General features: G+C 44.7%; 1 protein-coding gene across 1 annotated transcript in view; it reads left to right on the top strand.

The window, feature by feature from the left end:
• The window catches only part of LOC145902402 (uncharacterized), a 31,446-nt gene that overhangs the window by 8,976 nt on the left and 2,327 nt on the right, over positions 1 to 20,143 (top strand). The window contains exons 3-6 of the mRNA XM_082990350.1: positions 6,477 to 7,800; positions 11,916 to 12,477; positions 12,862 to 12,990; positions 13,379 to 13,823. Coding sequence (XP_082846476.1) covers positions 6,477 to 7,800; positions 11,916 to 12,477; positions 12,862 to 12,990; positions 13,379 to 13,823 — 2,460 coding nt within the window. The remainder of the gene's footprint in view (positions 1 to 6,476; positions 7,801 to 11,915; positions 12,478 to 12,861; positions 12,991 to 13,378; positions 13,824 to 20,143) is intronic.

Raw genomic sequence — 20,143 nt, 5'->3', positions numbered from 1 at the left:
TAGATGCATTTTGCAAGGATTTTTTTTCCTTTAACCAGCATTAAATAACTTGATACAGCCTCACTAAGTGGATTGGTAAAATCGCTTTTACAATATTTGTGTTGTTCTTGTTGTCATTCGGTGACAGGAATTTCTCTTATTTTCAATGTTGTGTGGTGCACCCCTAACGGCGACGTTGAAGTGTTAAGTGAAATCCCAACCCACCGTAAATTGCCTGCGATTGGTTCAACCTCGCAGCGACTTTCGCCCTTGACACCTAAATGTTTCCTGATTCAACCCGTGTTCGACGGCAAATTACACAGAAACTTACAGGTGTCGCTTACAGCGCCACTACAAGCGTTCGGTGGTCGTACATTTCAGTGGGTCGGTTCATGCGATCCCCCACAGCAAACGAACGATGTTTCCCGCAGCAAAGTGGTTCGGGAACCCGGCGGAAGTGTTTCGCCTCATATTGGTGTAGCCTCCAATTTCATCAGGCCTGTGTCGCCGATTTTCCCTTTAAATAATCCAACATTCTGCGGCCCCAAGTTTTATACGCAGAAATTTTATGGACAAACACAGTTTGTGGTTTGCGGCCGAGGGACCCAATTTAAATATTACTCTGCCTCGGTTGTGTTTAAGTTGGGGCAATCGCAATGCTTATATGAGTGACGTTTCGTGTGCGTGAGCAGTTTTTGAAACTCGACTGCATCTTCTGGCTTGTGATACGTGAAACAATCTTTCTCCCAACCCAAGTAATGACATGTACCCCTTGATCTTACAAGTCGCCCCCAAGGGCAGGCTCATCGTGTAATACCGGCGATAAGCTTGTGTGATCAAACCTGAGCCTCTCGTCTTCCTTGTACTTATTGTGAAATACAAATCCACAAGGTTTTTTGAAGATTTTGTGACGTCACAGTAAGAATGTGAGCAGCCACGTGATAAAAATGTTTGGTATGTGCTCAAAGTTCAAAATTACCGAAAAAATTGTATGTGGATAAACCGATAGTTTTTACAGTGCTTGGTAAAATTTTCACTTGATGCAGCGATTTGTGGAAAGAGCTTCGAAACAAGTTTCTTATACATTGAAGAAAGTGTTCCCATTTGTTGTCCAAGTGCACAGAAACGCATTGCAATGACGATAATCAATTTGGCAATGCTACATCTCTGTTGTGACATGACTTTCGCTCGACGTAATGGAAGTGCTGAAATGCTTGATTACAGTTTGCAATTTTACACTAATTGAAATATCTGATGCCACGCGCTCTCGCAACATGACGTCCGTCTTAGTGGCAAAATTGCAAACTTTCTAATGGGCTTCCGCGGTTGCGTTTAATATGTCGCTAGCTCTAATGCGTCCTAATCGTCTCTTATTTAGTGGCCGAAACATGACACTGGGTATTGCGTTTCCACTAAGAGCGAACCCCGATTTTAATCTTAGAACCCTACCCGTTTTTCCTCTCATATCCCTAAACGGCGCCTAAGTCGTATGTGTTTTTTTGCTATTTTTATTTGACCTTAGCCCGTACTTTGGTCCATGTTAGTTCAGAAGATTGTTGGTAAAACATACCTCAGTTTTTTGATTCGCTTATTTGTGTCAGTTTTTGTGAGTTCGTGAAAAAAAATCCGTCCGATAAAAAAAAAATAGTTTTGACATTTGTGGTTTGAGATGTATTTCGATCGCAAATCCGCAGTTGGAAAGAAAATAGTACAGCAAGAAAAACAAATTGCACAGGTTATTATGGCAAACCGGTTTGATAGATCCTGGTATTGTAGAGGGTTGCCCTAGATCCGCTTGATATTTTGAACACAACCACTCGCAGCACTGCACTTTACAGCTTGAATTTACATAAATGGATGTTAAATTACGTAATTTGTTTCATCGGAGACCAGAAAGATCGTTGGCGCGTTTTCGAAAATCCGGGCCGCCACGGTGCATTTGTTTTTCTATTGATTTCTATCTCAATTTCGCGCCGGACGGATCGATTTTGGTGACTCGACGAGCGGTTGCTCTCCAGCTAAAAGGTGAAGTCCGACGGAAGCATGCGAGTAGCAGGGAGGGGTAAATACAGAGTCGGAGGCCATTACCACATGACTGCCTCCCCAGCTTCGTTCCCGTGGCGGAGTTTGTGATAAGGGTGCTGCGACAGCATACGCGCCCAGTTGCGATAAAGATCAGACGAGCTTGGAGGGAAATAGAATGCTTCGGATGTGTTTTTCAACGTGAAGAAAGGTGTATAGGTCCGTATGAAAAGTGGAACGGTTTGTTTGAAGTCTGGATAGCAACTTTTTTTACCCAATGACCTTGAAGTAACCTTGTGGATGCGTCGGTTCTTCGTCATCGAGATAAAATAATAGTTGCTTGAGTAATTCTCAAGTTCTTTCAGGCACAAATGATTACATATTTTTCAATTTGGTGTTTGGTGGTAAAAAGTGCTTGGACAGAGAACGAGGCCAAAGATTGGTTCCGGCTGTGAGAGGCAATAAATCATCATGAAGTGGAAAGCTGGTCGTCGTTTTTCAATTGCGAAAGAATTTCGGATGTACTGTGTTTGGTTGTCAAACAAAGGGAGGTTAGAAAACATGTACAAGCAATGATTAGTCACAGACAATGCATCTGACTGTGTCATAAATGATTACTGGAAAAACGGCCTGATGTATTGCGTTGAAGAACACTCATATTATTGTGGTTTGGTTAAGCGGGTTCTGGCTGTGTGAGGTTGTTATTGATTCTGACATATATTGTTTGTAGTATGTCACAAGCTCACATGCCCTGGTTAAGAATGTTTGTCTCGTGTGACACAGGGCTAGGTTTTTTATTGGGGTAAGTTATTCCATCGCCAAATGTACAAGAATATACTCCCACAATTATAAATTCGGAGTAAACGCAAACAGGGTTTCTGCAAGAACGCTAAGCAAACTTGTGGTTGTAAACTAACTTTAAAAGGAAAACTTCACTTTTCTTTCTGAAACTAACTCTGGTTGTGGACAATCAAGTGAACCCGCTTCTTGTTTCGTCCCGTGCAGTTCGTGGTGTTTCACTTCAACTTATCTTGCAAGGTTCGGTCACGGTTGTTAATTATACTCGGGGCACATTTGCTGGAAGACAATGGCTCGGTTGTTCTCTATTTGCGAAGGCCGCTTCCGGTAAACCAGCTTTAAACTCAGCCTATCGTTCCGATATAATGGTTAGTCGATTTTGACATTGTGCCGAATTGATTTTATTTTGTAACAAACTTAACATGATTTTACCAAATTGTAAACAATGCCGTCACAGAATACAATCAAATGAGGTTACGATTAATATTTGGACAATGTTTTGGCGGGATAAGAACACATGGGCGACGCACGGACAAATACTTAAATTGAACTGATGCAGATACTCACTGGGTTTTAACCTTTTGCGTGGTGGCAGTTTTTGGTGCAGATTTCCAGCAAAAAGCCGCATCTTGTGCGGAATGGCGCTAAAAGTTTCTGCCGCTCCTCTGTTATTGTTTTGCCAACACGTCCTTCCTTCCCACGTTGGCATTCCCTCCATCGATTTTCAGTCACTTCGCAACCCGTCTGCGTAGTGTATGATAACAGGCATGGCCAAAATTAGCCCCGGCCCCGCACGGCTTTTCAATCATAACCTGACACTTGCAAAGTCTCGCAGGCCGCCCTAAGGCACATTATCTGACTTGTGGAGTGCCTTCAGGACCAGCGCGTTTAAGTCGATGTACGTCATAAAGTCGACTTAGGAAGTGGTGATAAGGGGGGTTTTATCTTTGTGAACCGACGATGTTTTTGTTGTCACCCCCAAGCTTCTGACGGTTCGTCATGCGGCCATTCAGGTCGTTGAAAAGCTTAGGATAAAAGTGACGTCATGTTCCGGTTTAAGAAGCGATTAGACGGGGTGTTGTCCGAAACCGCAGGGTTAAACGCAACCTTTGGATCGGATTTAGAAAACCTAATTTGAAAACGGTGGTTTGTGCGAGCAGATGTGCGGCCACACCTGATTATCAACGTAATTTGTCCACACGAGTTTCCCATTGACCCTGTGTTTGTGCAGCAAAGTCTTGTTACTGGCACATATGCAGAGTGTCCTTTGGAACAAATTGCAACTGTATGATTGCTTCGTGTAAATCCAGTCCATTCTGAGTTCACTGATATATTATAGGCTGGTGCGGGTTGTCAAATATATATAGGTCTGTTGTTATCCTTCCCGTTTTTCGATCGGAACCTTTCTCAGCTCGTTAAGTGTCAGCCTCGGTCGCCGCCACATCCAAACTCAATGCCAGATCACGTAGCAAAATCGTCTGCTCCCAGTTCGATGCCGATCCGGGAAATTTTCTTGGGTCGATCAACGCTATTGATCTCCGCGGCCATGCGCTCTTGCCAAGCCCGGTGCGTAATTTTCACCTTCAATTTCGAACGGCCGATGATGCTCCACGGCCCCGAGGCTACACTCTTAAGCGGTTTAAGCCGAACGAACACGTCACCGTTCGCACACACTCGCTGTATGCTCGCCTGTCTCGGTGCTACGCATGCGCGCACGCGGTGCTCGGTGTGTGTTCCACCCATTTCCGCAGCGGGAGCCACACACGCTGGCTGCTCCAAAGAGAAAGAGTTCTGTCGGCGCGGCGGCGAAAAAGGAAAGGCGCCTTATCAAACTCCGCTGTGACCGCTTGACGAAGGCCCTCCACGCTGCGGCTCTCCAAAATCGACTTGAAAGGCTCTCGGCGGCGTCCTGCCTGTTTTCAGCGCGCTTGGCATTGGTACCGAGCCTAAGTAAACCCTCTGTGACGTGAGTCGACGTCACAGTTAAATGTTCATCAGTTGTAGTGCATACCTTGCGATGCTGGCATAGATTCCGGAGGAGTTTGCAATAGTTATCTTTACGTTCGTAAACACCAGGTGTAGCGCCGACCAGCGACAGGTTGGTGGTTTTTAGTCGCAGGTGTTTGCTAAGCTGGAAAGGTCGACATTAGTCAGGCCCAAGTTCCCGCCGTGCGCTATGGGGTACAGCTCAGTTATTGGTCTCGAAGGCATTTGTCTTCGCAGCTAGCAAGTTAAAATCTTGTCCCGGTTGGAATGTAAAACTCCCAAGACTCCTGTGATCGAACACACGTCACTTCTTTCGCGGAAATTGGTTCAGCGGAAGCCTGAGGTTTTTGCCTGTAGAAAAGTCGTGCCCTGTTGTACTTCGCGTGCAACGACGAGGCGAAATTCCGGGTAATGAGCTGCTTGTGGCTTGTGAACGTTGCACGCAATCTCTGGCAAATTGTTCTCCCGTCAGTCCTGGCTGAAACCCCTAAAAATTGATCGGCCGGAATACACTTCTCATTTTCCCGCAGACGTGTTTTTAATTCTTGGGGTCAAACGCTGCGGCAAACTGGGATGGTGGGTTCGGGGTGTATTCGAAAAAATCTCGATGTAGCAAGCAAGTTCGGTTTAAGTCTCCGGCAGAAACATGTATGCTAAACAACAATTCAAAGAAAATAAGAGCCTGGCTTGCCGTTGACACAAACTGACTAGAAAGGTTGAGACGACAAGATTCGGAATGAAAATTTTGTTTTTATATATGTATGAATCTAACGGAGGGTATGTTTGTTAGTCACAGACCGTCTTAAACATGAATTCCATAAGTTCCAATTGAGAGCTGCAGGCAGTAGTGGACACACTGTTTCGACTTGTAAGGTCTTGTCAGTGCGGAGTAGCTTTTAGACGCATTGACTATTATGGTTCTTTTGCATATTCGTGAATTCCCAATTATTGTGATAATATCACGCCATGTATGACCTTTTTCCATCGTCAAGTGTATTCGCGGCGATGCTATCCTTTAGGATCAGTTAGATTATATCAACACCTAATTCAATTCAAGTATGGATAAAAGTTTAGGATGAACCTGAGCTCGTGTAAAACCGGCGAACACCCAACAACCCCTAGAGTGCAAACAAACTCCCCGTAAATGCTTGGTAGTAGTTGGTCATGCTCGGACTTGAAGGAAATTCCTGCCTTCTCATTACCCTTTGTTTGCCGCCATGGAGTTTCGCAAGGCAAAGAGCGGCCCAGGGTGCCCGGCATTACTGGTTTCTGGGCTTGATTTCGTTTCGTGGTATTGTCTGACTGGCGCCGACACAGTTTTGTGACCAACCTTACATTTTACGCGTTTTATTGCGTCGGAATTTTACATCACTTTCGAGGTTATTTCCGCACTTAGTCAGTCGGTTCTTTTCCACGAAACAAATTGTTAATTTGACTTAATTTTGTTTAAGCCAGCACCACTGGGTAGGGAAGCATTCAAGTCCCGGCAAAATTGTCTCTGATAACCCATGCTTTTATTGGATTTTGCATGTTAGTTTTTTTGTAATTATGACTGGTGCTTTTTTATGAACACCATTCTGTGGCGTTGCAGTCAACTGTGTAGCTGAAAGACACATGTCATCACGTACATACGTGTGGTCATACTACCACATGGTTGTACTCTACATTAACGTGCCTCTGTATATTTGCAGATGAACCGCCTCGTGTTAACGCGCCTAGTAAGCCCGAAAACATGCGTTTGAACGAACGAAGCCCAGGCGACGAAACCACAATGACGAATTACAACCACAGCAACGGAGTATTGCACCAGAGAATATACCAAGACGAGCGGCACCTTCTCTCATACCGAAACTGCTCGACAGAATCGCCCACAAGATCTCTATCCCCCGTTGCCAAGAGACCACCGTCGCCTAGCAATGCAGCAGATGGCGAACACGGTCAACGGACAATGGTACTCCCAAACGCTTTGACGTCATTACCAAGTGTTGGCGGTCACCCCATGGGTCATTTTGCGCCCCATAATCCCATGTTGTCCTTTCTACATCCTTATATGCTTCCCACCGCGCTGGATCCAAACGTCTGCGCCGAGACTTTTGCGCGACAGCAAGGTCTCGTGCTTGGTGGCGACGTGGAAAGACAACAGCAACAATCGCCCGGTTCCTCCCCCAGCGCCGCGTCCTCGAGTGCTGGAATTACAGCCGCTGCGGCCGCCGCCGCTCTGCCCGGCTTAATGTACCCTCTTGCCGCCAATCCGGCCTATTTTATGGGCGCTCGTGGCTCCCAGACACCTGGACTTGGCCTGGCAGACATCCCGATGCTTTTTCCGTCCCAGATCGCGGCTTACGGCGCCAACTTGTTGCCGGGGCAAGTTCCGGCATTCGGGGCGCTCAGTGAACAAGACAAACGTCTGTACGAGAGTCTCCCTGGGCTTGCGCAACACACACCCGCCCATCTGTTCACTCACCCGTACTTCAAAAGCTTTTGCGCTCCCGCCGTTGCCAGCTCAGCCAGCGGTATAGATGCGGCAACAGCGAAAGACGCCGCCGCCGCCGCCGCTGCTGCTGCTGCCGGTGTAGCTATACCAGGAGTACCAGGGGTCGACTTTCTGCTGAAGTATCAAGAAGCTTTAGCCAACGAGGCGATGAAAATGAAGGGTATCTTGTCACCTCGGCAATCCGCGCCTTCGCCTGCGGCCAGACGGTCATCCTCCCCCGAAGCATCAAAGAAACCGCCTTTGGTGACCCCGTATCCCTTTTCCGTGCCGTTTCCGCCCGCTTACCTTACAAACCCCAACGCGTCTCTGTCGAAATCGCCGGCCCCTGAGCGCAAAGTGTCCACGCCGACAATGGGAGGTATGAAGAACGGCAACGGTGTTCCTCCTTCTCATCATCATCAACAGCAGGAAGCCGCCAGAGCATCGCGGGAACGAGAGATGTTGTATGCCGCCAATAATGAGTTGGCGATGGGAGTAAACGGAGATGAGGCGAGGAGAAGGTTAATGGCGCTTGCCCAAAGGTAATTTTTGCAAAACATATTCATTTTATCGCCATTGCAATTATTGCTGGTTAACATTGTGGCAATGCAAACGAACACTGTTACTGCGTTCTTATTCAGTGCAAACTGTAAGAAACTTTGCAGCAAAACTAGGCAAACCACAAAGTGTTATCCGCATGAAATTGTCGTGGCGTAATACATGTTTCCTAAATATCACAAATTCCCCACACCTCATATTTCCAACAACGCAAGTTAACCATTTTGCATGTTCAAAGTGGTTGTGGAAAAGTGCTTATCTTCTAAACCGAACTTGTTGAGATATGTGTTGTTGTAATTCTGAGCAAACGTTTTTCTGTTACTCTTGGCCCTAAGCTTAACCGCGATAAAACAAGAAGTTTAGATATAGATCTGTAATTAAAATAGAACTTTGGAGGTCAACCACAACAACAACATTTCAATGACCTTTAGTTGGTACAAAAATATCCTGCAGCGAAACAAATAACTTTGCGTGAGAGATGCGGATTGGTAACAACACATGCCATACCCTCCCATCAATATAGCAGGGTCGACTCGGCAACCGCACAAAAGATCACAATCTTTGTTGTAGCGAAGTCAACTTCAGAAGATTCCCGTGCTTTCAAAGGCCGTATTGTTTTCAGGTGACCCGCAAAACGCGGGCGCGCACCTCTAGGTTTGGCTCGATGACAGAGAATCGTAACCCCCTGCTTGTTTACAGAGTTCCGCGTTTCGCATTTTGTCTGAGTTCCTCAGAAAACCTTACCTGTTGTGTCGAAACGCTTGGCAGCACATTCACTCATGCATATCCAGGTGCGCGGGTGGCACAGTGGGCTTGTTCATGCACGAAATGAGAGGCCATGTAGTATTTAAAAAAAAATTCTGTCTCCAACCATGGTCCCCACATTGCCTGTAAATAGTCTTGGTCTCTTTTTATGTTTGAAAAACATTTTGAATTTGGTAGCATAGCAACCAAACATACTCGAAGTTTCAAACAAAGAACACTGAAATGTTCGTTTCGAGGCATTTTTCTGGTATTTGGTTGGAAGGACCGAAAGCACTGTCTTCTGATGATACTTGCTACAATCAGTGTTTTTGTGTATTCAAAAAGTGTAAACACAATTAAGTTTTCCTGGTATTAGGTGTCTGACCCTTCGCTAAGTGCTACGCTTGTATTTACAAAATAGAAAGTGATGCAAAGAATGCCCACAGGTATCCTGTAAGCTGTAGATTGACAAAGTTTTTATGTAAACAAGATCCACATAACTTCCAAATGACTTAGCAAGTTTTTCTAAAAAAACGTTTTGGTCTTTGTCAAACTGTTGATATTGACTTATAAATAGGGACTGCTACATTTACATCACTGAAATGGAAGACACTCTTTTGATGTCAGCAGTTGTGAACCTGTCAAGGTTAAAGCTTTTGATAAAGACAATGTTTTACCTTTCATGGCATAATAAGTCCAATTGAACAAAAATTGATTTGTCCTCTAAAAAGTCCAAAATTTTTAAAGTTTGCCGCAGAATGACAGTTAAAGTGTCACTCTTATACATTCTCATTGATTGTATTTGGGACAAATGGGCACTTGAAGTCCATTGACTCAATATTTTCATGCAAAACTCAACACACCAAAGTTTAAGTTGCCAATTTGATTAGCATAGATCTTTCAGTTCCTGTATCGTTTGTTTTAATGCCTTCAGTAGATCGTGAATGAAGCACTTGATTTTCAGTCAACTCTCAATATTGTAATTTATTTCCAAACAGCTTATTTGGTTCTACCTTCGCATTCCCCAAACACAAAATTATCACCGGATAAGTTGTGGTGTCAAATTTTTTAGATATCTGCATTAAAACAATCACAGTAAAATTCGCTTGATTCGAGGCGCTCAATTCGCATTAAAACGCGTTGGATTGTGGGAAAGGTTATTCAACCCTTCACGTCGCTACTTGAGAAATCTGGAACTCAACCAACGCCGCACACCCACGATCTTATGCGCTTTAGCTGAAGTCGCGACGCCTAAAATCGTCACACGCCCTTTACAAACGTACACCGGTATCCGATTCGCACGCAGAGTTCATGAATTTAGTTTTGAACGAGACTCTGGGAGCTCGGAACTGACCGTGTAGCGTTTGTTATGCCTTCGCGGCGAAGCTTGCGAAATCCACTCAGCACCCGACCATAAGCAGCTTGCGCCGCGCGGCTCTCGTCCAAGGAGCGGACGGTTTATCGACGGTGTAAACTGCGTGTTGGTTTCGCGGCCCTATGCATCGCCTGGGGGCTTAGCCTCGGCCCAATTCCGGCAGCTCGCGTTGTTAAAGGTGTTTACCGTGTCGCTGTGTTGTTTTCTGCAACACAACAAACGCTTCTCATGGCGTTTTAGTGAAAAAATTCGTCGAGAGATCGTGAACGATAATTTGCGGGAAGAGAGTTTGACTCACGCTATCCTGGTGTCATCGCCGCCGTCCACTTCCTACATTTTATAAACAAGTTTCACGTTTACGAATAACACTGCGGGAATACAGTTACTGGATACGAGGAGGGGTGCGAATTTGACTACTTCTGTGTAAAAACCCGCCTTTCACCCAAGGTGTGGTCAACACCGCTGAATTTGATGTTATTTTTTCTAGTTCTTCAATAAATATAGACAACCGTGATGGACTATTAAACAACTGTGCAGATTTGCAAGTTGTAACGCAAACCCAAATAACATCAACGTGGGACAAATCCTTAAAGCCACATCAATGAACGCAACTTGTCTTTAACTAAGACTTCTTAGTTCCCCTTTTGTACCCGTAAACAACTTGAAAGAGGTTACAGTGTAATGCTGCCCTCCTCCCGCCGTTCCCTCGTTCTGCAACCGAGCGTGACAACGAGCCATGACGTTATGAGTTATTTTTGCGGCTCGGCGCGGTCTAAACGTTGGCGAAATTCTTGGCACGGATTTGTTGTTTGTCTTCGCTTCAGCTTAAAACGTGCGTTGCCATCTTAATCCCGGAACGCCCCTATCCACGCACCAGCAGGGATCCGCATAGTTGGCAAGCTGCCAAACCAATGATCGAACTGTTCTTGATTAAGTCTGTGAAAAATCGTTGTTGGCAATTTCAAGTGAATGTGGACGTTGTTGGTCTCATTTGATCAAGATTATTATTATTATTATTTTTTTGGGGGGGGGGGGATTTTTTAATTATGCGACCTAAAAGTGCCAAACACACTTTGAAGGAGTGCTTTTTCATGTAGCAATGTGTCAGAAACATTTGCCTTAATCGTTTTTCACTAAAAATGTACATGAGGCTTATAACCTCATTTTCACGGCCACTATTAATTTAAATGATTTTAATAAGGTATGTCTGGGTGCTCAAGATTTAATTAACTTCAACATTATATGCAAATATTCTAGACCCACACTGATATAAGAGGACAATTTTTTTTACAACTGCGTTATATCCAAATTTGTTTTTACAATTTGATTCAAATAAACAATCCATAGGAAGTTTACCTGCAATATGAGATTCACTTTAAGCGGTAACACTTTAATTTTCTAATATATTATACGTTAAATTATTGAACAATAGGGATCTTAACCATAGACTGCAGATGTTGGCTTGGCAATTACAGTATACCTTCCCTAATAGTATCGTTGTTTAATATAAAGGGACTGTTGATGCCCACAGGCTGAAACATATATTCCTTGTTTTGAAGCTAATGCCGTGTTCTGGTATATTATAGGTTTTATTTCAATGTGAGGTGGAACACCTGTCATGCAGCCTGTCAGGGTACCTTTTTGGTACTAGCAGGTCTAGATTAGTATTACTACACTGCAATACATATTTCACTTTCAAGTTATTAACCTAATTAGCCACATAGTGTGAGTTTCCACTTGGGCACTTAACGAAGTGGAATACAATTTCACTTGTTTTTCCTTCAGGTTTAATTTAGTTTTTTTTTTAACTGGATTTTCGTTCGGTGCATTTTTATCGATTTCATTGGATTCGTGTTACAACATTGATAAGTTTAAAGTTCAGCGCATTTTAATAGCGCCACAAACGCAATGACCCCATATGAAATTTTCGCTTGCCCAGTTATTTGTACAGCACAATCAAATGTAAGTTTTCTTTTCCAGGCCACGGAATCCGGCTGATCTTTATGCCTCTCCTTACAAAGGACCACACGATCGAACCGACCGTCGTTCTCCGTCACCGTACAACGATCGTCGCCGTATCTCTCGCGAGCGCTCACCCAACCGGTCAATGTCGGCCGACAAAACGGGCAAGAAACGTTCCCACGAAAGCTCATTCGCCCCGGATACAAAACCACGAAGCCCAGCGCTACCGCATCAGATCGACGGCAATCGATCGACCAAATCACCGCATCGGCGCAGCAGCAGCCCGATGTCGCGTATTACGCCGCGGCATAGTCAAACCACCAATCCTTACCTTGCGGTACCAGGCAGTAAGGCGAACCCCGACAAAGAGAACCCCCCCTACTTGACCCAGACGCCTCCGTACGTGTTCCCACAGACCCTAGGGGGCTTCCCCACCCCTCCGTACGCGCTGCCATCGTATTTGCGTCAAGCGGACCCGAGTGTTTCGTCGGTGGTGAAGTCATCTATGGCCGGGCTTGCCGCGCCTGCCTTCTCGACCGCACAAACATCGCAATTGTACCGAACTCCAGCGCCTGCTGACGTAAGTCGAACAGTGAGTAATGGCAAAGCGGCGAAAATCTCGCTGGTCCGTAACTTTTCCAGGTGTTGTGATGTACGAGATGCTTTCCGGGGCATGTGTTTTGGGGTGATACAGCCCCGAGACGTGTGCGCAATCGCTGTAAAATGCCTTTGCGTTGGTAGTTTAATCAATGCTTGGCTGTAGCTAAAAAGTTTTAACATAAGCGGTTATAGTATAGTAGCTGACTTACACACCCACTTGCTTCGTGAAAAACTATATAATCTTCTATTCCAATGTGTCGGTTTATATTGGCCAGCTTGTTTTCTGATACCAGTATTTTACCTGTACGAAATAGAAACCCGGTGCTTTCACGGTAAGATTTGCTTATTTATCCCCTACTTTCAGGCTGCTGCAATAGCGGAGTATTTACGATCGGTTGGCATTCCACCTTACGCCGTTCTCATGCCTCAGCAGCAACAACAACAGCAAGCTTTACGTCACTCTGTGATTGCTCACTCTAACCCATCAGCACAGGTTAGTTGTCGTGTTTGTGTGGATCACTCGACAAACAAACCTACTTTTTATCATGATGAACTCCGGTCACCCGAGTTTTCTATAAAAAGATCATCGTTTTTTGTCAATATTTTTATATTATCGACCTACGAGGTTTCGTCAGTGCAGCCGCTGACTTTTCACGATGTTTTGGGCAAAACATGGTTTTAGTTTATTGGCGAGTGTTTTTTAGTGTCTTGACAGTTTAAAATTACCACAAAAAGCCGGAGAATCATAATTCTACAACAGCCAGCCTAAAAATCAATAAATTGTCTTTTCATCCCCTGGAATGGTCTGAAATCGTTGGTTATGGAAACTTACATTTTCTCTAGAAACCAATATAATAAGACTACCGTACATTCGGTCGCAGGGTATGATGGACAAGGAACGTGGGAGTCCCTCCGTTAACCCACTATTACTGGCGAGCCGGGGACAAGCGCACAACCCTGGGAAACTGTCGAGCGATTCGCCGGTACCTCAGGCTCAGAACAGCAGTCACGTCGGGGCTGGGGGCAAAACAGCAAAACTGAACTACGCTAATTCACCCTACACTTACAATGCTTACGGGAAATCACGTACACCGCCAGGATACCAGGAAGTACCGGTCAAGCGTGAAGCTAATTCCCCGCCGGCGAGTCGACGAGTCAGCGGTTTGACAACGTACGCAAGCACTGGAAAGGTCGGTAGCAATAGCGTGCGCTCATCCGATGAGGAACGTGCAAACCGCCTCAAACGAAAGGTTGAGGAGGAAAATGAACGGGCGGTCGGCGGGAAAGAAGCCGGAATTAAACAAAGGAAACGCGAAGTGAATGCAGGTAATTATTGTTTTTTTAGAATGGCTTTAGTAAATGGTTGCATCTGAAAACTTCCCAATACTTCTCAGCTTAAACTGTGCAAAGCGTTTCTAACACAAAATGTTTTGCTATTTATCTTTTGGTGAAACGAACAATATCACCAACTTAAACACGGAATTTTCTGGTGAAGGAAAATTAGTTGATGTTGTGGTTTGTTTGGGTGCAAAATATCTGGGGTTGATAACTTTGAAAAGGAAAGCCAAGGCTAGGATGCTGTTAATCATGTTCTTAGCAAACGTTTCGAACTCAGTCATCATCAGTACTACTACATTGAACTGGTTGCAGACTGGGATGCAGTGGTTTGTTTTTGAACATTTTAACAAAGTTAAACCACTCGTGTTCCGAAACACAACTGATTTGTGAAAGAACTTGAAACGTTTCGTTGACCTCGGCTGTTGTCGGTTTAAACCGGATTAAACCAGATCGCTTCCGCCTCCTGTCAAAAAAGGCAATTCCCAAGCGCTGTGCGAACGACGTGCGGACACAAAAAGCGGTCATGTCATGGGAATTGGAACCGGATTTAGGTTTCTTACGTTTCTCGCCCACCGCATCAGTCCAACATGTTTTAGCGGCCACGAAACATTGACACGTGATGGTTCAAATCTGTTCACTTTGTGGTCGTGTTTTCTTAATTCCATCAAACGACAGATTCGTGCCCAACTTTCTCATTGAAGCTTGTGTATTTTTTTTGCCTTTGGCGCGGGATTTGCTGGGCGTAGTTTTTTGGTTTGTGGTGAAGTCCAAATTAGACAACATGTACACGTGCGTTGGTGGCTATGTACTTTTCTTGAACTTTGCGTTGCACACAAATTACCCACTTGACGGCAATGCTGCCTTTCCTAAAAGCTAGAACACTATACACAGTACGTATATACATATATAATTGGCCCCTTGCTTACGAATGTGTTACAGCTGTTTTGCATTAACAGTAACATGCGTTTCAATTTAAAACCATTAGGATGTTTAAACACGATTTGAAACACTTTCCAAACGTTAACAAACAACCCGCACCCCTGTCTGACTTACAGGATTTTATTATTCAACTTGATAAAAGTTTTTGAAACCCCAGCCTTTAACGTATACAGCCAGCACATAAAAACGTTGCCGCGGTAACGACCCACTTAAAGTTACGAGGTTTGATTTCCGCAAATTCATCCACAGCTGACTCACCATCGTTCTTTGTGCTTTGTGTATGGGATGACGTAACAACTGCACCTTAAATTATAAATCACGTGTTTGCGTTTCGACCGAGGTTGCCACATACAGTGGGTTGTATTTGTATAGAGGTCTTAGCGAGTCTTAGAAGTATCGCGTTGCAGTCCGCTATGATTAAACCTTTGTCGAGCAGACTCGTTGGGGAAGGGTCATGACACCGCGACCGCGTCACGTCGCCTTTTGGCGAAGATATCCCTCCTTCGAAGGTAGCTTGACATGCGAAAGAATGGTGTTTATTGTCACCATATTAATCAGGACTGCTATGTTTTAAATTCTGATTTCATAAGGTCAATACGTGACCACATTGTATGCCGACGGTATCCGTGCATCAGTGGTACCCTGGATGATGTAACAATGTGGATTGAAACCTAGATATCATTTTCCTTCATGCCAAGCTCAACAACCTTGGGAACTTGTATGTCCACGGTCGTGAGTTCAAACCTCACCGGAATTGATTTTGTAATTCGTTCCTACTTGTTCGAAAAAAGTGGCATTGACACAGCATGTACAATGCCGGTGAACCACGTAAACAAACACTGTATTATTTTAGCTTCATGTGATTTTACTCTGGGCCGTAACCAACAAAGGAAGGTCGTGTGTTAAACCAACGCAATCTTGCCTCTTGGAAACTTAAACAAAGCGGTTTCAGTTTTTTACCACTCGATTCCAGGTCTATTTCTACCGCCATGCTGAAAAGCGCCACTCCCGTTTCAACAGACATGGATTACGTCACATCCACTGCGGTGGGGGGGAGCGGGGGTCCATCACCTTGCGTAAACAATGCCGCTTCGACTTGGCAGATGTTGAATTAAAACGGGACTTTGCTCTGTCGTAACCGTTGACTTGAGCTATTTTTATGACTTGGGTGGGGAGGTCAATATTTGGTCTCCCTCTCCACGGTACAAACCAACAAGGCACCAAACCTACTTTTGCTCCAGTTTCAAGCGCCTGTACGACCGAAAACATTAGCGAGGTTGCGCCGCCTCGCCTATTTGCTCACTTCTTGACCTCCGACCCACGATTGTGACGTCACAAAGGATGTGCGATGCCGTTCGATTCCCGCGGATATGTCCAGGATTTGGCAACACCTGAGCGTCAAACCCCACACAAAAGAGGGAGAGATCAAAGCGGCAAAAATTGCGGCTTTCCTGAACCTCGTCACGTTTCAATGCTTTCGCACGCATGGCATTGTGGGTGGTCGTATCGGGTCCGCGGAGACGCTCTGTCGATGACGTTTCACTTGTTTTGACGCCTCGTCTGCCTCCCTCCTTCACGCTACCTCGCTGTTTTGGAAAAGGGAAAAACACATGAAGTGGTGGCAGATTGTGGTGGTTCAGGGGGTGTAGGTTTGTGGCTTCTAAGAAGAACTTGTCTTGGTTTATTATTATTGGTGATGGAGGAAATGTGTTTGCAAAACAAAGCTGTTCAAAACATCCTGACATGAGACAAATATTTCAGCATGTACGTGGGCAACTGACTAAGCGCAGGAAACAGTAGCGTTTTAATTCTGGTCCACATAATGCATTGGTTATCAGCATTCTCCTGAACTTGCCCCTGTCGGTTACATTTAAAGCATCGTGGCCAGAAAAACGATGCAGAAGTATTTTAAAAAATCCAAAACCGTCTCTCTTCACACCTGATGTCACAAACTCGGTATTTAACCGCCTCAAAGGCGCCCCTTTTTTGCCTTTGAGTTTGGATAAAAACAACAGATGTTTGCGGATTGGTTCGCGCACCTCTTATCCCGGGGTAAGTTTCAAATCATACCCGACCACCGATATGTTCGCAAGAACCAAGCATTTTTATTCGACTCCAAGCCTGCCATGAGCCAGCCCAAAGAAGTTTGTCTTGAGAAATGTTTTCGGTTTCTCTACTTTAAAATCATGTTATTTTGAGGCATGTTGGTTTATGTTGCAGCTGCAAATACCAATAAGAATGTTTTTCTTGACAAAGCCAAAACAAGTTGGCTGATAACTGTGGTTTAGCAAAACTACTTCACGACTGACGGAGGTATTTCAGCCAAAACAAATTCGGCCCCTGTAGTGCTGTGTTTACCACATACCGATAGGTGAAACACTAGTGATTCGCACATGATGGAGCGACGAATGCCCGCTGGCGTAACTTTCAAGCTGCGGAATGCAGTCCTGGAACAAGAGCCACGCGTGCCGGGCATAACACGCTGACCAATTGCCGACCTGGCCCACATTCCATGATTCAATGCGGCAGACGGAGTGTACATGACCACCCAAGCTCAACTGACGTAGATAGGGCCGGTGACACCCAGTCCTTGTGTACTTAGTTGCAATTGGCGTCTTGTCGATGGGATGGAGCTTTAGTACAAGTTGTGTGTTTAAGGCCGCGGTCGGCGCAATTAGGCTGGGCCTAATGACCGTAATTACCCGCCAAAAACGGGGCTTACACAGACCTTCCTGTAAAACCAATGAGAATTGGTATGGCAACATGCGTTTACAGCTTTGCCCTGCAATGACTTGTCTCTAGCTTGGAAGTTGGGAAGTAAACATACCTCACAGATTCTTCATGAAACCCACATTTCCACCTTGATTTTAGGTTTGCCGCAGAAAAAAATTCTCTTGCTGATTTTCAATTCTCCCAGATATACTCAATTGCTCTTGAAACGCAGGTGTTGCGGTTTGCTTCAATCTAACTCACTATCGATTGAATGCAGTTATTTTAGGTGTGTTAATGTAGTTTGAGGCTTGGGTGTTTTTTGTGATTGTGAAGGTTGTCAGTTCCTGCGCAAAGGTCATCATCATCATCTACATATTTCATTCATCATATGTTGATATTGGAAAGTGTTTTGGTGTGAATGAAAGTGCCTTAAGTAAAAATGTGGGGTTTGGGCATTACAAGAAAACTTTTGCTGTTGTTAGTTGATGATGAACACAGTGGAGCTTAAAACGTTTGCACAATGTTAGTTTACAAATTCATAATTCGGGAATTTGTCTTTAAGGTCACATGCTGATGTATTTTATACTTTAGATCACTTTCGTAAAATATTGAAAATTGAATGAATGGGGTTTTCCAAGCGTTTGTTGTATCATAGGCAATCATTTGATAGAAGCATTAGTTGTTGGTTGTTTGTGACGAAACAAAGCTAATTTTTAAAACTAATCCCACTCTGGTGATAGTTCAGTTTTTGACCTGGTATGTTGAAATCTTGTACTGTATCGCACAGCTGCAAGTTGTGTTTTATGTTTTTAGTTAATAGTTAAAGCTGCAAACAACTATTTTTTGCTCACTATTTGTTGAAAAGCAATGAGCTTATGTAACACAGACACCAAGACCTGCGTACGAGGAAATCTTGTGTGAATCGAACGGCGCAAAAGTAGGCACCCTTTCGATTTTGTCAAACCCTCAACAGTTTCCGACCTTTGTCGTCTCCGCCATTCAAACTTGTCTAGACGTCTCGGTTGCCCCGATTGACTTTAACACAATCTACTCTTGCCCTGTACCTTATTGCTCCAGCCAATAGCTTAGGTTAAGTGACCTGGGCTTGATTCGGAACCAGCACTCTCCGCCACCATCCCTGTTGTGCAGTATTTTTGTTGTCGTTTAATTGGTAAACTGCTTGGAATGTGTCTGGCTATTACAGATAACTCGGTTTCGTATTTCATTCAGCTTCAATTGGTTTTGTGGGAAACTGATCAAAGTCGATCTAAATTATTCAAAAAACATCAAAATTAATCTCGTTCAGGAGTTGCCATTGTGCTATTGGGAATTTATATTGTCCATAAGGTGGTTGTTTCGTGGTGATTTTGTCTCCTCAAATGAATGTGTTTCTTTTGACGTTAACTGTGCACTACATTACTATCCATTTACCTCAGCAAGTGAATGGGAATTGCACTAACTAGGCCTTACTACGCGTCAACAGTTCACATCTTCGGCATTACCGTGCAATGAGGTTCACCCTACGGTCAACACGGTCACGACAAAAATACACTTTATTGAAACTGCGCAGAGCTCATCCGGTTCCTGCTCTTCCGTAGTAAACCGCGCGCAACGATGCGTAAAGTGACGTCACGCATCGTTGCGTGTGCTTTCCGTTTTACTAAACATGGCCAGGAGCTCCCGAGTGGATGCCAGAGGAGAAAGAACAAAAGCACTTTTAAAGGCACAAGTGCCATTAATAGGTGGTTGTGCGTCACGCATGAACGACAGTGCGCCAGCCCTATCTGCTACCGGGGGCCCATTCCGGATAATTGGAGGAACAATTTGCGAAAACACGAAGTGATCCTGGGTTTTCTTGCAATGTTTTGAAGTTTAAAGCCGTGCATTGTTTGACAGTTGAGTTTTTTTAAACATTGTCTGTGACGCATCAGGTTTTTTTGTGCTGGCCGTTTTTCTTGGAGATCCCCTTTAACTTTCTTTTTGAAACGTCGGTGTACCTTTAAAATTGCCGCAGTTGCGCCATCAGGCCCGCGGCTAAAACCTAATTTGGCGTCTGGTGTGGCAACCAACAGGTGACGGATCGAGGAGAAAATCCCGCCAATCAGTCTTAATCACGTGACAGGTTGCGTTGTGGTTTAGGCGCAGCATTAGATTTTTTATTGTGGCATTTGTTGTCCTACAAAAGTTTAAGGCTTCCCTTCAAAACACCCGCGAAGTAGCGGCACAATGTAAACTCTACAATGCAGACGGGACGAGTGCCTGAAAGTCAAGTTGTCTGGACCAGCAGGACCAGCAGCACCCTTGCCACTGCGCAGTGTGAATCCGTCTAATGTGTGGCGCGACTGAAATTATCAATCGATGAAAGACTTCTTTCGTCTGGGGAGTTGTGTTCGCATTTGCGCGTTAATAACACGCCCCCACTCGCTCCACACTTCACACACGCAATTAACGGAGTCGCGTCTGTACGTGAGTTGCTGGTCGCATGTGTGCAGTGACAAGCCAGTCTGTATTTGGCCGATCCAACGCACGAGCCACTGTTTTTATAGAGTAAAGCACGGTTGTTGGAGAGGACGAACTCACCATGTTCCGGTTAATTTTGCAGGGCGCTTGCCAGAAAGTGCATTCGTCAGTGCACGTTAACTTTGTTTGTTGTTTCG

The sequence above is a fragment of the Ascidia mentula genome, chromosome 5 (genome assembly GCF_947561715.1).
Source record: "Ascidia mentula chromosome 5, kaAscMent1.1, whole genome shotgun sequence".
Taxonomy (NCBI): domain Eukaryota; kingdom Metazoa; phylum Chordata; class Ascidiacea; order Phlebobranchia; family Ascidiidae; genus Ascidia; species Ascidia mentula.
This window is presented reverse-complemented; position numbering and strand designations above follow the sequence as displayed.